The 17,953-nt window shown below is 39.8% G+C and overlaps 2 protein-coding genes across 3 annotated transcripts in view; both read right to left on the reverse strand.

The window, feature by feature from the left end:
* The window catches only part of ttk (ttk protein kinase), a 35,079-nt gene extending 25,138 nt beyond the window's left edge, over window positions 1-9,941 (reverse strand). Inside the window, exons 1-11 of one of the 2 annotated variants that reach the window (XM_060922309.1) lie at window positions 9,835-9,941; window positions 9,295-9,384; window positions 5,447-5,669; window positions 5,234-5,340; window positions 2,713-2,856; window positions 2,464-2,572; window positions 2,269-2,332; window positions 2,083-2,183; window positions 1,907-2,000; window positions 1,662-1,752; window positions 1,260-1,482 (exon numbers count right to left, since the gene is read on the reverse strand). In XM_060922309.1, the coding sequence (XP_060778292.1) occupies window positions 1,260-1,482; window positions 1,662-1,752; window positions 1,907-2,000; window positions 2,083-2,183; window positions 2,269-2,332; window positions 2,464-2,572; window positions 2,713-2,856; window positions 5,234-5,340; window positions 5,447-5,669; window positions 9,295-9,382 (1,244 nt within the window). In that variant the 5' untranslated portion in view covers window positions 9,383-9,384; window positions 9,835-9,941. Of the gene's footprint in view, window positions 1-1,259; window positions 1,483-1,661; window positions 1,753-1,906; window positions 2,001-2,082; window positions 2,184-2,268; window positions 2,351-2,463; window positions 2,573-2,712; window positions 2,857-5,233; window positions 5,341-5,446; window positions 5,670-9,294; window positions 9,385-9,834 lie in introns of both variants that reach the window. The other variant, XM_060922308.1, reaches the window with a different exon arrangement.
* Window positions 9,942-11,555: 1,614 nt separating this feature from the next.
* dctn3 (dynactin 3 (p22)) lies at window positions 11,556-17,513 on the reverse strand. Its single transcript, XM_060920675.1, has 7 exons — window positions 17,397-17,513; window positions 15,717-15,801; window positions 15,543-15,629; window positions 14,765-14,848; window positions 12,843-12,901; window positions 12,181-12,240; window positions 11,556-11,973 (listed from the first exon to the last, which is right to left on the reverse strand). Exons 1-7 carry the CDS (start codon window positions 17,490-17,492, stop codon window positions 11,887-11,889), a joined length of 558 nt encoding a protein of 185 aa, XP_060776658.1. The 5' UTR covers window positions 17,493-17,513; the 3' UTR covers window positions 11,556-11,886.
* Between the last annotated feature and the right edge of the window lie 440 nt (window positions 17,514-17,953).

Genomic DNA, 17,953 nt, shown 5'->3' on the forward strand with positions numbered 1-17,953 from the left:
ACATTTAAGCACTAAAATAATATTTTGGAAAAAGCCCTTGAGTATTTTGATGTGGCCTATAAGCCCCTTTGGGAGGGGGAGAGGAAAAAAAAAAAAAGTTTGGACACCCTTGGAGTAGACAGTCTACATACTGGCATGTTTCTTAAATTAGCACTTTATTTATATATAAGAAAAAAAGAAGTTGCCTGTGTGCTTTTCTTACTAGATTACTTCCAACAGTTTTTAGACTGATGGTATTCTTGGTCCGTGACCTAGTGAACCAGCATGAGGATGTATTTATTGACAGAGACTTCAAAGCACTTCTGCAAGTCACTCTAGATAAAGGTGTCTGCCAAATGCCATCTCATCTCATTATCTCTAGCGGCTTTATCCTGTTCTACAGGGTCGCAGGCAAGCTGGAGCCTATCCCAGCTGACTACGGGCGAAAGGCGGGGTACACCCTGGACAAGTCACCAGATCATCACAGGGCTGACACATAGACACAGACAACCATTCACACTCACATTCACACCTACGGTCAATTTAGAGTCACCAGTTAACCTAACCTGCATGTCTTTGGACTGTGGGGGAAACCGGAGCACCCGGAGGAAACTCACGCGGACACGGGGAGAACATGCAAACTCCGCACAGAAAGGCCCTCGCCGGCCACGGGGCTCAAACCTGGACCTTCTTGCTATGAGGCGACAGCGCTAACCACTACACCACCGTGCCACCACCAAATGCCATAAACATGAGAAATGATATCTGAATTAAAGTCTGTCATTATCAAATTTAAGAAAAATCAACTGTCCTATGGCACAATATTAACAAAAAATCATGTCACAGGGCTAGACAAATCACTAGTGTCCAGGCTATTCATTAAATGCCGAAAAGTAGAATCAACAACCACAAAAGTCTTTCTGACTTCTGCAAAACAAGTTTTTTTCGTTTGGGATGCATGTTCTGAATTTATTTTCAGAATCAGAACCATGCAGGTATATATGGAGATTGCAGGTTTGAAGCCTGATGATGCCACAGCCATCTGTGGCCAGCAGAGCCCCCAACAACTACTCGCCCCAATTTAATATTATTCTAGCAATATAAGGAGATCATAGTTAAAAAGTTCTGACATTTTGTCTGTATTAAATGTACTTAACCAGCTACAGTAACTACCACATTTTAGCTTCATCGGTTAAGTTTCTGGGCAACCAAAACCAGGACTTCATCATGCATCATTATATTACGCTAACTAAGCTTTTTCGCTTTTACCATTTACTCACCCTTTTAACTCCGCGTATCTGACCAGTATCCGTGCATAGCTTTCAAGTTTATGATACTGTTCCAGAGGAAACCTGGTGAACACTTTAGAGTAGTAACTCAACAGCTTGGAGAGAAAAGCAGCATCTGTACGAGGGTCATTGATCCTCTCCAGGTCTGTGAGATAGGTATAGCAAGCCTCAGGAGAGTTTAATCCCATTATCTGGCTAGTAAAGTCAATGGTATCTGAAAAGCAAAACATCAGAATCTCAACAGTACGAAAAAGTGCTGGGGCAAGATCATTGGATGAACAAATGTAAAATCAAGAATGAGGAAAAAAAAAAAAAAACCTGAGAAATCAGGGCGGCATTTTCCCTCCAGTAAGACAAACATTAGGCTCTCAGGAACAATTCTGATAACCGTACCTTTCCGTTCTGGTCTGTGCAGAAGTGCTGTGATGGAGTCCACATCAACAATGTCCTCCCCAGGATGTGGCTCTGGGCTAATAACAAGTGGCTACACAACGATATAGAATATTACATAATTGTATAATTTTTACAGATATAAGGAGTTCAAGAGTAGTTCAGACATAGAACTTTAATACAATTAAATCATTGATGTCAAGCTCTAGTCCTTAAAATAGTGAAGTGGGAATGTTTAATTACCATACCTTCAGATTTAACAGGCTGTAGTTATAAGAGTCTCCATCTCCAGAACTCTTCTTTGAAGAGGAAAGCGTGAAGGCACCCGAACGATATGTTGGCCTACAGATAAAACAGCTTTTCGTTATTGACAAATAATATGATAGTTACCACCAGCATAACACAGACATGGAAAGATTCTCACCTCGACAAAGTACTGCTATAGCTGGGAGCCTCAGGTTTGTAAACACTATCAATATTTTCATTTTCAGGAATAGACAGGGGTACCATGGGAATCCTCCCAGGCTACGAAGGAAAAGCAAACAAAATTAGTTTCTTCATCTGTATGTCAAGATCTAGTTTAAAGACCAAATAGCATTTCCAAAGTTACCATCGCAACTGTTCTTTTGCGTTGTGAGCTGGACCTCCGGACCAGAACATGGTCATCTGGTGAGCTGTTTTTCAGATCAGATCTATGAGTCCAAAGATTTGAAAAGTAGTCTTCAAATGTAACTGTAATATAATGTAATATTTACGTAATGGATTGCATTACTGTATGCGTTAATAATCTAGATTGGTCTCCTACCCCAGTGAAAAGCCACTGGCCAGCTGAAAGTCACCTGATCCATCAGAATTCCTGGAGTCACCTTTGGACAGGAAGTTGCTCTTTATGGGTTCTTGTGGCTTTTCAGTCACTAAAAATCAACACTTTTCTCATTATTCAAAAATTCCATGTGTCAATAAATAAAACACTTATAGAACATGTACAAATAAAATAACAAAAACCAGAACAATAAACTGCATATGCTGAGTAAAAAATATTTTAAAAACCAACCTGCAATATTCTCTTTATCCTCTTGGGAAACGAGTTGACATTTACCCAGTTTTAGATTCTGCACTGCAGTTTCCAGCGTGTCCCACGGCTTAGCGCCCACTTCAATCGCCTGCTGAAGAATCGAGGCACTTTTCTTTACATCGCCTGTTGGTTATGAGAATGGAGGCAAGATATGTTTTGCATATACAGTTAGGTCCATATATATTTGGACACTGACAAATTTTGGTTTTTTTACCTGTTTACTGAAACATATTCAAGTTATAGTTATATAATGGACATAAAGTCCAGACTTTCAGCTTTCATTTGAGGGTATCCACATTAAAATTGAATGAAGGGTTTAGGAGTTTCAGCTCCTTAACCTTTGCCACCCCGTTTTTAAAAGGGACCAAAAGTAATTGGACAATTGACTCAAAGGCTATTTCATGGGCAGGTGTGGACAATTCCTTCGTTATGTCATTCTCAATTAAGCAGATAAAAGGCCTGGAGTCGATTTGAGGTGTGGTGCTTGCATTTGGAAGATTTTGCTGTGAAGAAAACATGCGGTCAAAGGAGCTCTCTATGCAGGTGAAACAAGCCATCCTTAAGCTGCGAAAACAGAAAAAAAACATCCGAGAAATTGCTACAATATTAGGAGTGGCAAAATGTACAGTTTGGTACATCCTGAGAAAGAAAGAAAGCACTGGTGAACTCATCAATGCAAAAAGACCTGGACACCCACAGAAGACAACAGTAGTGGATGATTGCAGAATGAAGAGAAACCCCTTCACAACAGCCAACCAAGTGAACAACACTCTCCAGGAGGTAGGCGTATCAATATACAAATCTACCATAAAGAGAAGACTGCATGAAAGTAAATACAGAGGGTTCACTGCACGGTGCAAGCCACTCATAAGCCTCAAGAATAAAAAGGCTAGATTGGACTTTGCTAAAAAACATCTAAAAAAGCCAGCACAGTTCTGGAAGAGCATTCTTTGGACAGATGAAACCAAGATCAACCTCCACCAGAATGATGGAAAGAAAAAAGTATGGCGAAGGCGTGGTACAGCTCATGATCCAAAGCATACCACATCATCTGTAAAACATGGCAGAGGCAGCGTGATGGCTTGGGCATGCATGGCTGCCAGTGGCACTGGGTCACTAGTGTTTATTGATGATGTGACACAGGACAGAAGCAGCCGGATGAATTCTGAGGTATTCAGAGACATACTGTGTGCTCAAATCCAGCCAAATGCAGCCAAACTGATTGGTCGGCATTTCATAATAAAGATGGACAATGACCCAAAACAAAGCCAAAGCAACCCAGGAGTTTATTAAAGCAAAGAAGTGGAATGTTCTTGAATGGCCAAGTCAGTCACCTGATCTCAAGCCAATTGAGCATGCATTTCACTTGTTAAAGACTAAACTTCAGACAGAAAGGCCCACAAACAAACAGCAACTGAAAACCGCTGCAGTAAAGGCCTGGCAGAGCATTAAAAAGGAGGAAACACAGTGTCTGGTGATGTCCATGAGTTCAAGACTTCAGGCGGTCATTGCCAACAAAGGGATTTCAACCAAGTATTAGAAATGAACATTTTATTTACAATTATTTAATTTGTCCAATTACTTTTGAGCCCCTGAAATGAAGGGATTGTGTTTAAAAATGCTTTAGTTCCTCACATTTTTATGCAATCATTTTTGTTCAGCCCACTGAATTAAAGCTGAAAGTCTGAACTTCAACTGCATCTGAATTCTCATCTCATCTCATTATCTCTAGCCGCTTTATCCTGTTCTACAGGGTTGCAGGCAAGCTGGAGCCTATCCCAGCTGACTACGGGCGAAAGGCGGGGTACACCCTGGACAAGTCGCCAGGTCATCACAGGGCTGACACATAGACACAGACAACCATTCACACTCACATTCACACCTACGGTCAATTTAGAGTCACCAGTTAACCTAGCCTGCATGTCTTTGGACTGTGGAGGAAACCGGAGCACCCGGAGGAAACCCATGCGGACACGGGGAGAACATGCAAACTCCGCACAGAAAGATCCTCGCCGGCCACGGGGCTCGAACCCGGACCTTCTTGCTGTGAGGCGACAGCGCTAACCACTACACCACCGTGCCGCCTGCATCTGAATTGTTTTGTTCAAAATTCATTGTGGTAATGTACAGAACCAAAATTAGAAAAATGTCTCTGTCCAAATATTTATGGACCTAACTGTAAATACTACATGAAGGCCAATATAAACAAATGAAACTGATTATTAGATTTAAATATTTTAAAAGGCCTGCCTGCAATCCCTGCTGTGTTTATCCAGCAAAAATTCTGGCTCCCCTCAAATTTATGGTGCAAAAACCACAGCTCAACAACTTTACAGTTATCATGCTCAGATTAAAATAAAGAATAATCTCAAATTCTAATTCATGAATGAAAGTAGTTTCACACTTTTCACATTATCTTTATGAATTCAAAATCTTATTCAAAAACTTTGAGGCAATAAGAGAGTTTTAAGGACTACATCAGTAATTCATGTCTCCTCACCTTGTAAAAGCTCAAACTGAGCACACGCTATATGGACAAAGGCAAAATCCTTGCAGTGGGATCTTGCTATGTCAAAACTATCCCGGGCATCAGTGACATCTTGGATTCTGTGGGTTTTTAAAAATAAAAAATAAGATGAATATTCAGTTGCTAGTGGTACTTGTGTCTATTTAAAGTGTAGCTGTGAAAGAACAGAATATGTCCGAGACTTACGCTTTAAGCTCTGCGAATCTGACCAGCATCCTTGCATAGCTTAAATTCTGGCTGTGTTTTCCTAGTGGCATGCTTGAGAAAACCCGGGTGTAGCAATCCATTAATTTGGAGAGGAGAGTAGGATCTGACTGGGGATTGCCTTTCTTTTCCAGGTTAGTCAAAAACATATGACATGTATCTGGTGAATTGGAACTGATGATCTGATTAATGTTGTCTGTGTCATCTGCAAGAAAGGAAACAAGTCATTACTGAAAAACTGCTAAAGTCTCAGAGAAGAAGCTGGTCTAACAGGAAGACTAACAGTCTTAGGCACCCTATTTTTTTATACAAATTTTGTTATAGATATTTATTTTATGAATTGAGTCAGTACAAACATGTAGATTTCCAAACATAACTTAAGAAAAAAAAAAAGTTAGAGGAAAAAAAAAATGCTTGGATGTCAGTAAAGAAAACATCACATTAAAAAAACCCACACACATAATGAAGGCTGCTGGGTTTGTAATTACTGTATAATTCTGCATAAGTTAGATAGATTCTTTATTGTCATTCCACATTACTATACAACGAAACGCTGTTTGAGGGCTCAAATCACAGCAGCATATCAATAAAATAAATACAACCCTGATTCCAAAAAAGTTGGGACAGAGTACAAATTGTAAATAAAAACGGAATGCAATAATTTACACATCTCAAAAACTCATTGTATTCACAATAGAACATAGACAACATATCAAATGTCGAAAGTGAGACATTTTGAAATTTCATGCCAAATATTGGCTCATTTGAAATTTCATGACAGCAACACATCTCAAAAAAGTTGGGACAGGGGCAATAAGAGGCTGGAAAAGTTAAAGGTACAAAAAAGGAACAGCTCGAGGACCAAATTGCAACTCATTAGGTCAATTGGCAATAGGTCATTAACATGACTGGGTATAAAAAGAGCATCTTGGAGTGGCAGCGGCTAGAAGTAAAGATGGGAAGAGGATCACCAATCCCCCTAATTCTGCACCGACAAATAGTGGAGCAATATCAGAAAGGAGTTCGACAGTGTAAAACTGCAAAGAGTTTGAACACATCATCATCTACAGTGCATAATATCATCAAAAGATTCAGAGAACCTGGAAGAATCTCTGTGCGTAAGGGTCAAGGCCGAAAAACCATACGGGGTGCCTGTGATCTTCGGGCCCTTAGACGGCACTGCATCACATACAGGCATGCTTCTGTATTGGAAATCACAAAATGGGCTCAGGAATATTTCCAGAGAACATTATCTGTGAACACAATTCACCGTGCCATCCGCCGTTGCCAGCTAAAACTCTATAGTTCAAAGAAGAAGTCGTATCTAAACATGATCCAGAAGCGCAGACGTCTTCTCTGGGCCAAGGCTCATTTAAAATGGACTGTGGCAAAGTGGAAAACTGTTCTGTGGTCAGACAAATCAAAATTTGAAGTTCTTTATGGAAATCAGGGACGCTGTGTCATTCGGACTAAAGAGGAGAAGGACGACCCAAGTTGTCATCAGCGCTCAGTTCAGAAGCCTGCATCTCTGATGGTATAAGGTTGCATTAGTGTGTGTGGCATGGGCAGCTTACACATCTGGAAAGACACCATCAATGCTGAAAGGTATATCCAGGTTCTAAAGCAACATATGCTCCCATCCAGACGACGTCTCTTTCAGGGAAGACCTTGCATTTTCCAACATGACAATGCCAAACCACATACTGCATCAATTACAGCATCATGGATGCGTAGAAGAAGGGTCCGGGTACTGAACTGGCCAGCCTGCAGTCCAGATCTTTCACCCATAGAAAACATTTGCCGCATCATAAAATGGAAGATACGACAAAAAAGACCAAAGACAGTTGAGCAACTAGAATCCTACATTAGACAAGAATGGGTTAACATTCCTATCCCTAAACTTGAGCAACTTGTCTCCTCAGTCCCCAGACGTTTACAGACTGTTGTAAAGAGAAAAGGGGATGTCTCACAGTGGAAAACATTGCCTTGTCCCAACTTTTTTGAGATGTGTTGTTGTCATGAAATTTAAAATCACCTAATTTTTCTCTTTAAATGATACATACATTTTCTCAGTTTAAACATTTGATATGTCATCTATGTTCTATTCTGAATAAAATATGGAATTTTGAAACTTCCACATCATTGCATTCCGTTTTTATTTACAATTTGTGCTTTGTCCCAACTTTTTTGGAATCGGGGTTGTAAATAATAACCTTTTAAAAAGCAGCATTGGCATATAAGCAGTAGTATAAATTACAGTATGTAATTATACAATGGAGCCAAACACAGTAAGGTGTTTGGCTCCATTGTATGGGGCAGGACGGTGGTGTAGTGGTTAGCACGGTTGCCTTACAGCAAGAAGGTTCCGGGTTCGAACCCAGCAGCCAGCGAGGGCCTTTCTGTGTGGAGTTTGCATGTTCTCACCGTGTCTGTGTGGATTTCCTCTGGGTGCTCCGGTTTCCCCCACAGTCCAAAGACATGCAGTTAGGTTGACGTGGGGCGGCCTTGGGCTGAAGTGCCCTTGAGCAAGGTACCTAACCCCTGACTGCTCCCCGGGCGCTCTAGTGTGGCTGCCCACTGCTCTGGGTGTGTGTGCACACACGTGTGTGTTCACTGCTTCAGATGGGTTAAATGCAGAGGATGAATTTCACTGTGCTTGAAGTGTGCATGTGACAAATAAAGGTTTCTTCTTCTTCTAAGGCGCAGAGTGAGAGTCCAAATCCGGATCAGGCCTCCAGCAGAGCTTTTACAGCCCTGGGAAAGAAGCTATTTTGGTGTCTTGCTGTACGTGACTATGACCCTAAGCCTGCCAGAGGGAAAAGTGTCAGAAAGACATTGTCCAGGATGATTGCAGTCAGTCCTAATCTTTGTGGCTCTGTTTCTCAGCCTGGCAGCTTCTTTCCAAAAGCCATAACCACCCTGAACTTGAATATGCACTGACTTTATAGTCTAACTCTCACTGTGCAATACTTATAATGTGCAATACCCGGACTCTCCGTGTGCAATACTTATAATATGCAATACCCCACTCCATAATGTGGAACACAACACTATACATAGCACCCTTTTTTCTCATCTCATCTCATTATCTCTAGCCGCTTTATCCTTCTACAGGGTCGCAGGCAAGCTGGAGCCTATCCCAGCTGACTACGGGCAAAAGGCGGGGTACACCCTGGACAAGTCGCCAGGTCATCACAGGGCTGACACATAGACACAGACAACCATTCACACTCACATTCACACCTACGGTCAGTTTAGAGTCACCAGTTAACCTAACCTGCATGTCTTTGGACTGTGGGGGAAACCGGAGCACCCGGAGGAAACCCACGCGGACACGGTGAGAACATGCAAACTCCGCACAGAAAGGCCCTCGCCGGCCATGGGGCTCGAACCCAGGACCTTCTTGCTGTGAGGCGACAGCGCTAACCACTACACCACCGTGCCGCCACCCTTTTTTTATTGCATATTTTATACTTTATGCTGTTTGCACCGTAATTGGAGTTGCTTTTAATCTCATTGTACATGTGTATAGTGACAAAGGCATTCTATTCTATATCTGTTCCAGGGATTGGAGAGGGGTACCAGTGATTTTAGATGCAGTCCTAAGTTGTACATACGACTACTATCTAAGAAAAAGGCAAAGTGTCATCACACCGAATACTGACTATTTAGTTTATTACTGTTTACTGCACATTGTAGTATTTTTATTTTAAGTGCAAAGATTTATTTTCATTGTTTCTGAAGTCATCTTTACACCATTCCTTTGCATGTGCCTAAGACATTTGCACCGTACTGTAAATCATTCATAAATAAATAAACAAATAACCAACCATCATTGTAGTATCTCTTTATCTTCTCCAGCTTCTGATAGAGCATGGCAATCTGTAACTTCCGGTCAGTGTTCTCTTCCTCATCCATGCCTAAAGAGAGAGAGAGACACACACCCTGCTTTCACTACAGCAAAATAAATTCCACCAGTGACACCAGTAACATTAACAGGCGTTCTGATTCACAGACACATGTTCAGCTATAAATACAGGGCAGATCTTATCTGTATAGTAAAACTCTGAAGCTGGCATTATCCCAGTACTGAATCCTGACATTACAATAAAACTAGGGATACTAATGGTCACCGAAACAACCATTTGGAGCAAAACTAGACGATGTAATAAAAAAAAAATCCAATAACAAATAGTGAACGAGCTAAAAACACAGTGATACGATATTGCTAGTTAGCTTGGAAGCTAAGTTAGCTAGCATACAGTAACGTTAGAAACTATAACACTACCGAACATAGTCAAAGCAACAATAACAGCGTTAAACTCTGATCCTAACATAGCTGATACTAATATAACAAGTATATAACTTACCGCCACTTCTACTGGAAAACTTCACAAAACCTGTATTTGTGTCGTATCTCTGATTATCCTGTAATCCGCGAATGAAGCACCAGGAAAAACTGTTTTGTTCAGCGTTCAAAATCGCCACCTCGCCCAGCCGCCTGCTCTCATTGGTCAGTTTGTATTGAGAAGCTCCGCCTCCTAGCAGCTCTGCGAGGACAGACGCCATCTTGTGTCCTGTTTAAAATGAGGAAGGGTTTTACACAGCGTACTGAAATGTGAATTAAAACTGCTCGTCTTTTCTGATAAACCGTGAACCATAGTAGAATGCAGCATTGTTGGAAGTAGCACATAACATATTATTCCTTCTGGGTATTAGAAGTAATGTTTGGGTCACAGCGCAGAGCCACACCTTGGGATTTACCCTGCTGTTATCATTATGTCAAATCTGAGATGGGCTACTTTTTATAATGTATTAAGAGCTGATCCATGATTGTAGAAAACTGCATGATTATGTGAAATATGACATCAGGTTACATGCGTATAATATAATAATTTGACCCTACATCCTCAGAAATAAAGATACCAGGTTACAAAAGAGATATGTTGGAAATTTGTGATAATACACACATTTTCATTGGTTTAGGCCTTTACTTTCATCCTCAATGAATGCATGTGTAACCTGTGTGTTTTACCTTTATTTGTAGAACAAAGCATTCTTTAACATGTACCAAATTGCATTTGTTGATCCTACAATTGCGTGCAGATGTTTTATGTCCGTGGTTCTAAAAGTGGGGTCCATGAACCACAGTTCCATTATTTTTCCTCTTTTATAATTTTGTTACATTGACTGAATCACAATGTTACATAATCAAAGTTATTATATTTAGGAGTACAAGCACCTGGCATCACATGAGAAGGAAAACAGCAAAACAATTCATCTCAAAACCTTTCTGTTTCATGAACACTTCTCCTCCTCCACCACCACTGCATAAACTTGCCACTCTTTAACAACTTGTGTGTGTTGTTTTCTTTGACCTATGTAAAACAACATTGAGTCTGAGAAAGGTGCTATATAAATGCAACTTTTATTTATACATTCACTGGCCACTTTAATAGGAATGTGTTCTTGGTTCTAAGATCTGTTCTTGGCTGGCAGGAGTGGAACCCAATGTAGTCTTCTGCTGTTGCATGCTGAGATGCTTTTCTGCTCACCACAGTTGTAAAGAGTGATTATATATGAGTTACTCTATCCCTCCTGGCAGCTCAAACCAACCTAGCCATTTTCTTCTGACCTCTCTTACCAACAAGGCGTTTCCACCCACAGAACTGTCACTCAGTATTGTTTGTTTGTCCACACCATTGTGTAAATTCTAGAGACTGTTGTGTGTGGAAAACCCAGATCATCAGCAATTTCTGAAATACTCAAACCAGTCCATCTGGCACCAACACCCATGCCACAGTGATCACAATTTTTCCCATTCTGATGTTTAAAGTGAAGATTAACTGAAGCTCTTGATTTGTATCTGCATGATTTTATGCATTGTGCTGCTGTCAAGGGGTTGGCTGATTAGATAACTGCATAAAACAGCAGCTGTATGGGTGTTCCTAATAAAGTGGCCAGTGAGTATAGTCATAACATGAAAATCAATCCTTTTTAAAATAAAGAAAACTTATTTTCTGGAGATTGCAGCCAAGTTTACATAGTAGATAAAAGTGCCCTCCTAAAAAAAACATTTGATTCATACAAAGATGTGAAAAGAAATATTTAATGCAACTTTTAATACAAGACCTTTAAGCATACCTATGTAGCATTTCATATTAGCCATTTGGAGCAATTTATTAATACACAAGTAGTATATAATAAATATGAAATGACAACATAAGGGGATAATATTTATACTTTATTACTCAAGCTAATAATGTAGGGTACATCAATGACTGCATGCTTTAGGTGCAATACATCATTGAAAATAATGTTAAACAGTTGCAAAATCATCATAAGCTAATAAGGAACATATGTACAACACAAGAAGAAAAATGGCATGAATAACTTGGTGTCTAAAATTAAGCTTTAATTTACTAATCAGTTAGTTGGACTTGTTTGGGTGCTTCCAGCTTCCTCAGGGTTTCATCCCACTGGGTAAACTGTTTAGACAACAGAAACATCTGGGCAATTGTTAAGGAAGTATCTTTACACATTCAAGCTTTAAACCACTGACAGTCAAATAAACAAGTAGTTTATAACAGAGGCACTCTAACCACATGAGTACTGTATAAGGATAACTGGAACCACGCACAAGGGAAAGCCCCTTTTCACATTTAGAACACAACAACCTAGCATTAACAAAGAGAGCTTTGTGTAATGAAGGATACCATTTTGTTGTATTCTTCAAACAGCCTTTTCACATCTGCAGATAACGCTTCATTTTGGTCCTGTAAAGTAGAATCAGGATTGAGAAAAACATTTGATACCAATAAAGGAATATATTAAATTTATGCTGTTCATAAAGGAGGATAAGGGAGACCAATAAAATTATGAAGCAATAAGGATGGCTATGAAGTAATAAAATCGGCACCATAAACAGTATCTAGGGTGTTTATTCAGTTTAAAACTTAACTTGTGTCACTTTAGGAATAGCTATGGTCAGTGCTGCTGCAATTATCAAGAACAAAATACATTTATATAAAAGGTAAAAGGGAGTGGCACCTAGTCTCACAGGCCAGATCTCTAGCTTAAGCTAGCAAGTCTGGTACTTTCACCAAGGGAAGCTGTTTGACTGACAGTGCAACCTCCCAACCACGTTTATGCATCAATAGACTGTTTAACAAAACACTCAAAAGTAGAATACCATTTAGGTTTTTACTGGAAGTTTTACAGTGACCATCTTTTTTCAAAAAGTTCATTGTCATTTCAAATGACAAAGGGTGTGTTAGAATGTGCAGATACATATTAGTGCAAAGAACCAATCAGATTGAAATACTCAAAATCTTGCAGCTTGTGTTGGGAAAAGTGTACAAAATGACCCATGTTTTACCTGCTGACTGATGTGAATTTGAGACAGACGTTGCACTTTGGTAGATAGCTCTGGAACAGCTGTGTTAAATCAAGCAGCAGAGAGAAAATTTTTAAATTAAACTTGATGTAAAACAAAGACATTCCATCAGTTACATATGCTTTTTATATAAAAAAACTAATAAATACTTAGAGAGGAAAATATGGCAATAACAAACAGCACAGCTTTAAAACCTATGCTTAACAATAGATATTTAAATAATTTAAAAAGCATTACATCAAAGCATATAGATAATTTTGCAATGTACAGTGGTGCTTGAAAGTTTGTGAACCCTTTAGAATTTTCTATATTTCTAGATAAATGACCTAAAACATCATCAGATTTTCACACAAGTCCTAAAAGTATATAAAGAGAACCCAGTTAAACAAATGAGACAAAATATTATACTTGGTCATTTATTTATTGAGGAAAATGACCCAATATTACATATCTGTAAGTGGCAAAAGTATATGAACCTCTGCTTTCAGTATCTGGTGTGACCCCCTTGTGCAGCAATAACTGCAACTAAACATTTCTAAACTAAACTGTTGATCAGTCCTGCACACCGGCTTGGAGGAATTTTACCATATTCCTCTGTACAAAACAGGTTCAACTCTGGTATAATTCAGAATTCATTGTTCCATCAATGATGGTAAGCCGTCCTGGCCCAGATGCAGCAAAATGGGCCCAAACCATGATACTACCACCACCACGTTTCATGGATGGGATAAGGTTCTTATGCTGGAATGCAGGGTTTTCCTTTCTCCAAACATAACACTTCTCATTTAAACCAAAAAGTTCTATTTTAGTCTCATCCGTCCACAAAACATTTTTCCAATAGCCTTCTGGCTTGTCCATGTGATCTTTAGCAAACTGCAGATGAGCAGCAATGTTCTTTTGGGAGAGCAGTGGCTTTCTCCTTACAACCCTGCCATGCACACCATTGTTGTTCAGTGTTCTCCTGATGGTGGACTCATGAACATTAGCCAATGTGAGAGAGGCCTTCAGTTGCTTAGAAGTTACCCTGGGGTCCTTTGTGACCTCGCCGACTATTACATGCCTTGCTCTTGGAGTGATCTTTGTTGGTCGACCACTCCTGGAGAGGGTAACGATGGTCTTGAGTTTCCTCCATTTGTACACAATCTGTCTGACTGTGGATTGGTGGAGTCCAAACTCTTTAGAGATGGTTTTGTAACCTTTTCCAGCCTGATGAGCATCAGCAACGCTTTTTCTGAGGTCCTCAGAAATCTCCTTTGTTCGTGCCATGATACACTTCCACAAACATGTTGTGAAGATCAGACTTTGATAGATCCCTGTTCTTTAAATAAAACAGGGTGCCCACTCACACCTGATTGTCATCCCATTGATTGAAAACACCTGACTCTAATTTCACCTTCAAATTAATTGCTAATCCTAGAGGTTCACATACTTTTGCCACTCACAGGTATGTAATATTGGATCATTTTCCTCAATAAATAAATGACCGAGTATAATATTTTTATCTCATTTGTTTAACTGGGTTCTCTTTATCTACTTTTAGGACTTGTGTAAAACTCTGATGTTGTTTTAGGTCACATTTATGCAGAAATATAGAAAATTCGACAAGGTTCACAAACTTTCAAGCACCACTGTATAAGTACCACTTTAAAATGAATCGTGTACTATAAACTTGTCTCTAAAGTGCACAGCAAATAAAGTTTGCAAAGTATAAATATGATCATGTTATTCTCCTTATTCTCTCTCAGTGCATAAGGGCAACTAAGCAGAAAATAAGACAACTGTCTTATAAGACATCTTTTAGAAATCAACAGCCAAGTTTATACCACATGACAGTATATTTAATCACTAGTTTTCAGTTTCACCAACAGATGCATTTATACTATAGGTATTAGAACTCCTCTTACCTTTAATATGCGGACTATCCAGCAGAGGCTGCAGGGTATTCACCTGCTCAAGCAAAGCAGCCTGGGAGCGCAAGAAGTCCTCCTCTATAATGTGAGGAAAAAGAGGCGTGACTATTAGCTATTAATTAGCATTTAACTATCAACACAGTGAGTTAAAAGAAAGTTAAAAAAAAAAAAGAATATTAAAAAGATTTAGTTTAAAAAACATGCACAAATATGTCAATCACTTTAAATATGCACTGTTGGACAAGTGGATGGAGGGCAAAGTTGTCTTTAACTCTTTACCCCTTAATGACGACCCCGTGTATATCCCATAACAACGACATATGACACTGGCGTGTATGCACCATGACGACATTTGATGACTTTTCTTGTAAATATGTTCTAAGGGTGAACCGTATATACATATACAAGGGTGGCTGTAGCAACTGCTTTAAGGAGTAGAGTTAACTTTACAAAGGAACTGCAGACTAATATACACACTATAAAAAGCAATTCGGTCTAAACAATAGTACAGAAATGGACAGCTGTGGGGAAGGTAAATACAGTTGGCAACAAAAAAAAAAAAAAAAAAAAGCAGCTTCTGGAACTTATCAGCTGGAATTATTTATTACATGATGGTGGTGGTACAAATAGCAGCACGAGACTGAGTTCCGATGAGCATAACGTGCACAACATTCACCAGACTGCTTCGGTATTATTGCCACTAAAGCAATAGTACAACACACACCATCAAGGTTTGACAGAATAAAAAAAAAAAAAAAAAGAGACTACTAACCTGCTAAGATAAACTCCAGTTTCATTGCATCTGGCACAGCAATGTAGTCCGTGAATTGTGGATCTATATACTTCAGCAGATCTTCAACTGATACAGCAGAAAAGATAAAAACAAACAAATGTAGTGCAGTAGGTTTATGGGATCTATAAGGGTAAAAAATATGCCTTTGCTCACTTTTCTTGTGAAGAATCTTGACACGTTCTCTCTTGTTTGCTGTGTTTGCGAGGGCAGAATTTATCCTTGCCAAAGATTCAACACACTGAAACAGGGAAAAGGTGTGATTACTGCTAACAACTAGCACCATTAAGGATCCTTATCACACTTGGCATGGACTGTTCACACTCTTCATCTGGAAGATTAGGCTACGGAGCATCCAAGGCAAGTCCACCAAATACATAAACACTCTCACTGTCCATTAGACTTAAACACATGCCTGGTGATCATTTCATTACATCTTATTCCATTTTCCTACCCCACACATAATCAGTCACTTGACAGACATACTGCTGGTCAAAACTATTAAAGTTATATGTCTCTGCATTGATTGTCTTTATTGACAATTACACTGTACATCACTATGTTATATTATATCCTCTTGTCTCATCACCATGATGCTGAGGAAACTATATCTGTGATTAAAGGTCAAGTCAAGTCAGTATAGCACTTTTAACAATAGACATTGTCCCAAAGCAGCTTTACAGAATCTGAATGACCCAAGACATGAGCCAATTTTATCCCTAATCTATCCCCAATGAGCAAGCCCACGGCAAGGAAAAAGCTCCCTCAGATGACATGAGGAAGAAACCTTGAGAGGAACCAGATTCAAAAGGGAACCCATCCTCATTTGGGCAACATGACTATAACATTAACAGTTTTAACATGAAGTCAGTTTCGCTGATGTTATAACTCTTCATTGATGGAAACTTGGCGGCACGGTGGTGTAGTGGTTAGCGCTGTCGCCTCACAGCAAGAAGGTCTGGGTTCGAGCCCCGTGGCCGGCGAGGACCTTTCTGTGCAGAGTTTGCATGTTCTCCCCGTGGGTTTCCTCCGGGTTCTCCGGTTTCCCCCACAGTCCAAAGACATGCAGGTTAGGTTAACTGGTGACTCTAAATTGACCATAGGTGTGAATGTGAGTGTGAATGGTTGTCTGTGTCTATGTGTCAGTCCTGTGATGACCTGGCGACTTGTCCAGGGTGTACCCCGCCTTTCGCCCGTAGTCAGCTGGGATAGGCTCCAGCTTGCCTGCGACCCTGTAGAACAGGATAAAGCGGCTAGAGATAATGAGATGAGATGATGGAAACTTGAGTGCAAAACTATTCATGACAACTGCAGTCCGTTATTTTCTTTATATGATGTAAAGGAATGATAGTACAGCCTTCTTGACTTGGCTAATAGCTGCTGGCTAAAGTAGACAGCACAACACAGCTAACGGTATACAATTTAATGAGAATGTTATGCATATTATTATTATTATTATTATTATTATTATTATGTAGCTCAAGACATGACATGACATGACATGCACTTTAACACTGCCCACACGTTCATTTACAGAAGTGCAGCTGTGCCACACCCGGACAGTCCAGTAGGTCAATATAATATATTTAAAACGCTTGTTATCAGTGATTAAACTGTATGACAACATATACTGCAGGAAATACAGCGTTATATCAAACACAGTATGGCCATTTCCCGCAGCTCGCTCTATTAAACGACCATTAAAAGGTACACTGGGACTGGAGAGGACCAGCTCGATGGCTAACTAGGGACATGCAGCTAACCAATGACTGCTAACCACCAAAACAAATCGTCGCATAAATATTTACATTTTCACAATTCCCAAAACCACAGTACCTTAACTGGCTTATTACTTTGCCTCCGTTCACCATACACACGCTTTTCCAGCGCTTGAAGCCGAGTATCCAACTCATCACTATTGCTTCCTTCCATTTTGCCTTCTGTGGTTCTTCAAACCGGAAATGACGTTGTAATTGTCAGCGCTCAACGCCCACTCCTGGGTTGCCATAAACAGCTCATTTCCGCAATATGTTCCTCCAGTGGACAGATCAGTGATTCTAACCTGTCAAGGAATCAAAACCTCTTACTGGAGCCTTGACATATAGTAACGTAAGGTAAAAAGAGTAGCACTGGAGGGAACAGGTTTCCAGTTCTAGTCCTGGAGCATGAACTAGACAGCTAATTTACAGTGGTGCTTGAAAGCTTGTGAACCCTTTAGAATTTTCTATATTTCTGCATAAATATGACCTAAAACATCATCAGATTTTCACACAAGTCCTAAAAGTAGATAAAGAGAACCCAGTTAAACAAATGAGACAAAAATATTATACTTGGTCATTTATTGATTGAGGAAAATGATCCAATATTACATATCTGTGAGTGGCAAAAGTATG

The sequence above is a fragment of the Neoarius graeffei genome, chromosome 5 (genome assembly GCF_027579695.1).
Source record: "Neoarius graeffei isolate fNeoGra1 chromosome 5, fNeoGra1.pri, whole genome shotgun sequence".
NCBI classification, from domain to species: Eukaryota; Metazoa; Chordata; class Actinopteri; order Siluriformes; family Ariidae; genus Neoarius; species Neoarius graeffei.

Coding starts and splice junctions, on each gene's coding strand:
- dctn3 (XM_060920675.1), bottom strand. CDS start 17,492: ATGGAAGGAAGCAATAGTGATGAGTTGGATACTCGGCTTCAAGCGCTG. Junction 15,802..17,396: donor AAAGTAATAAGCCAGTTAAG/GTACTGTGGTTT, acceptor TCCCTGTTTCAG/TGTGTTGAATCTTTGGCAAG. Junction 15,630..15,716: donor CAAGATTCTTCACAAGAAAA/GTGAGCAAAGGC, acceptor CTGCTGTATCAG/TTGAAGATCTGCTGAAGTAT.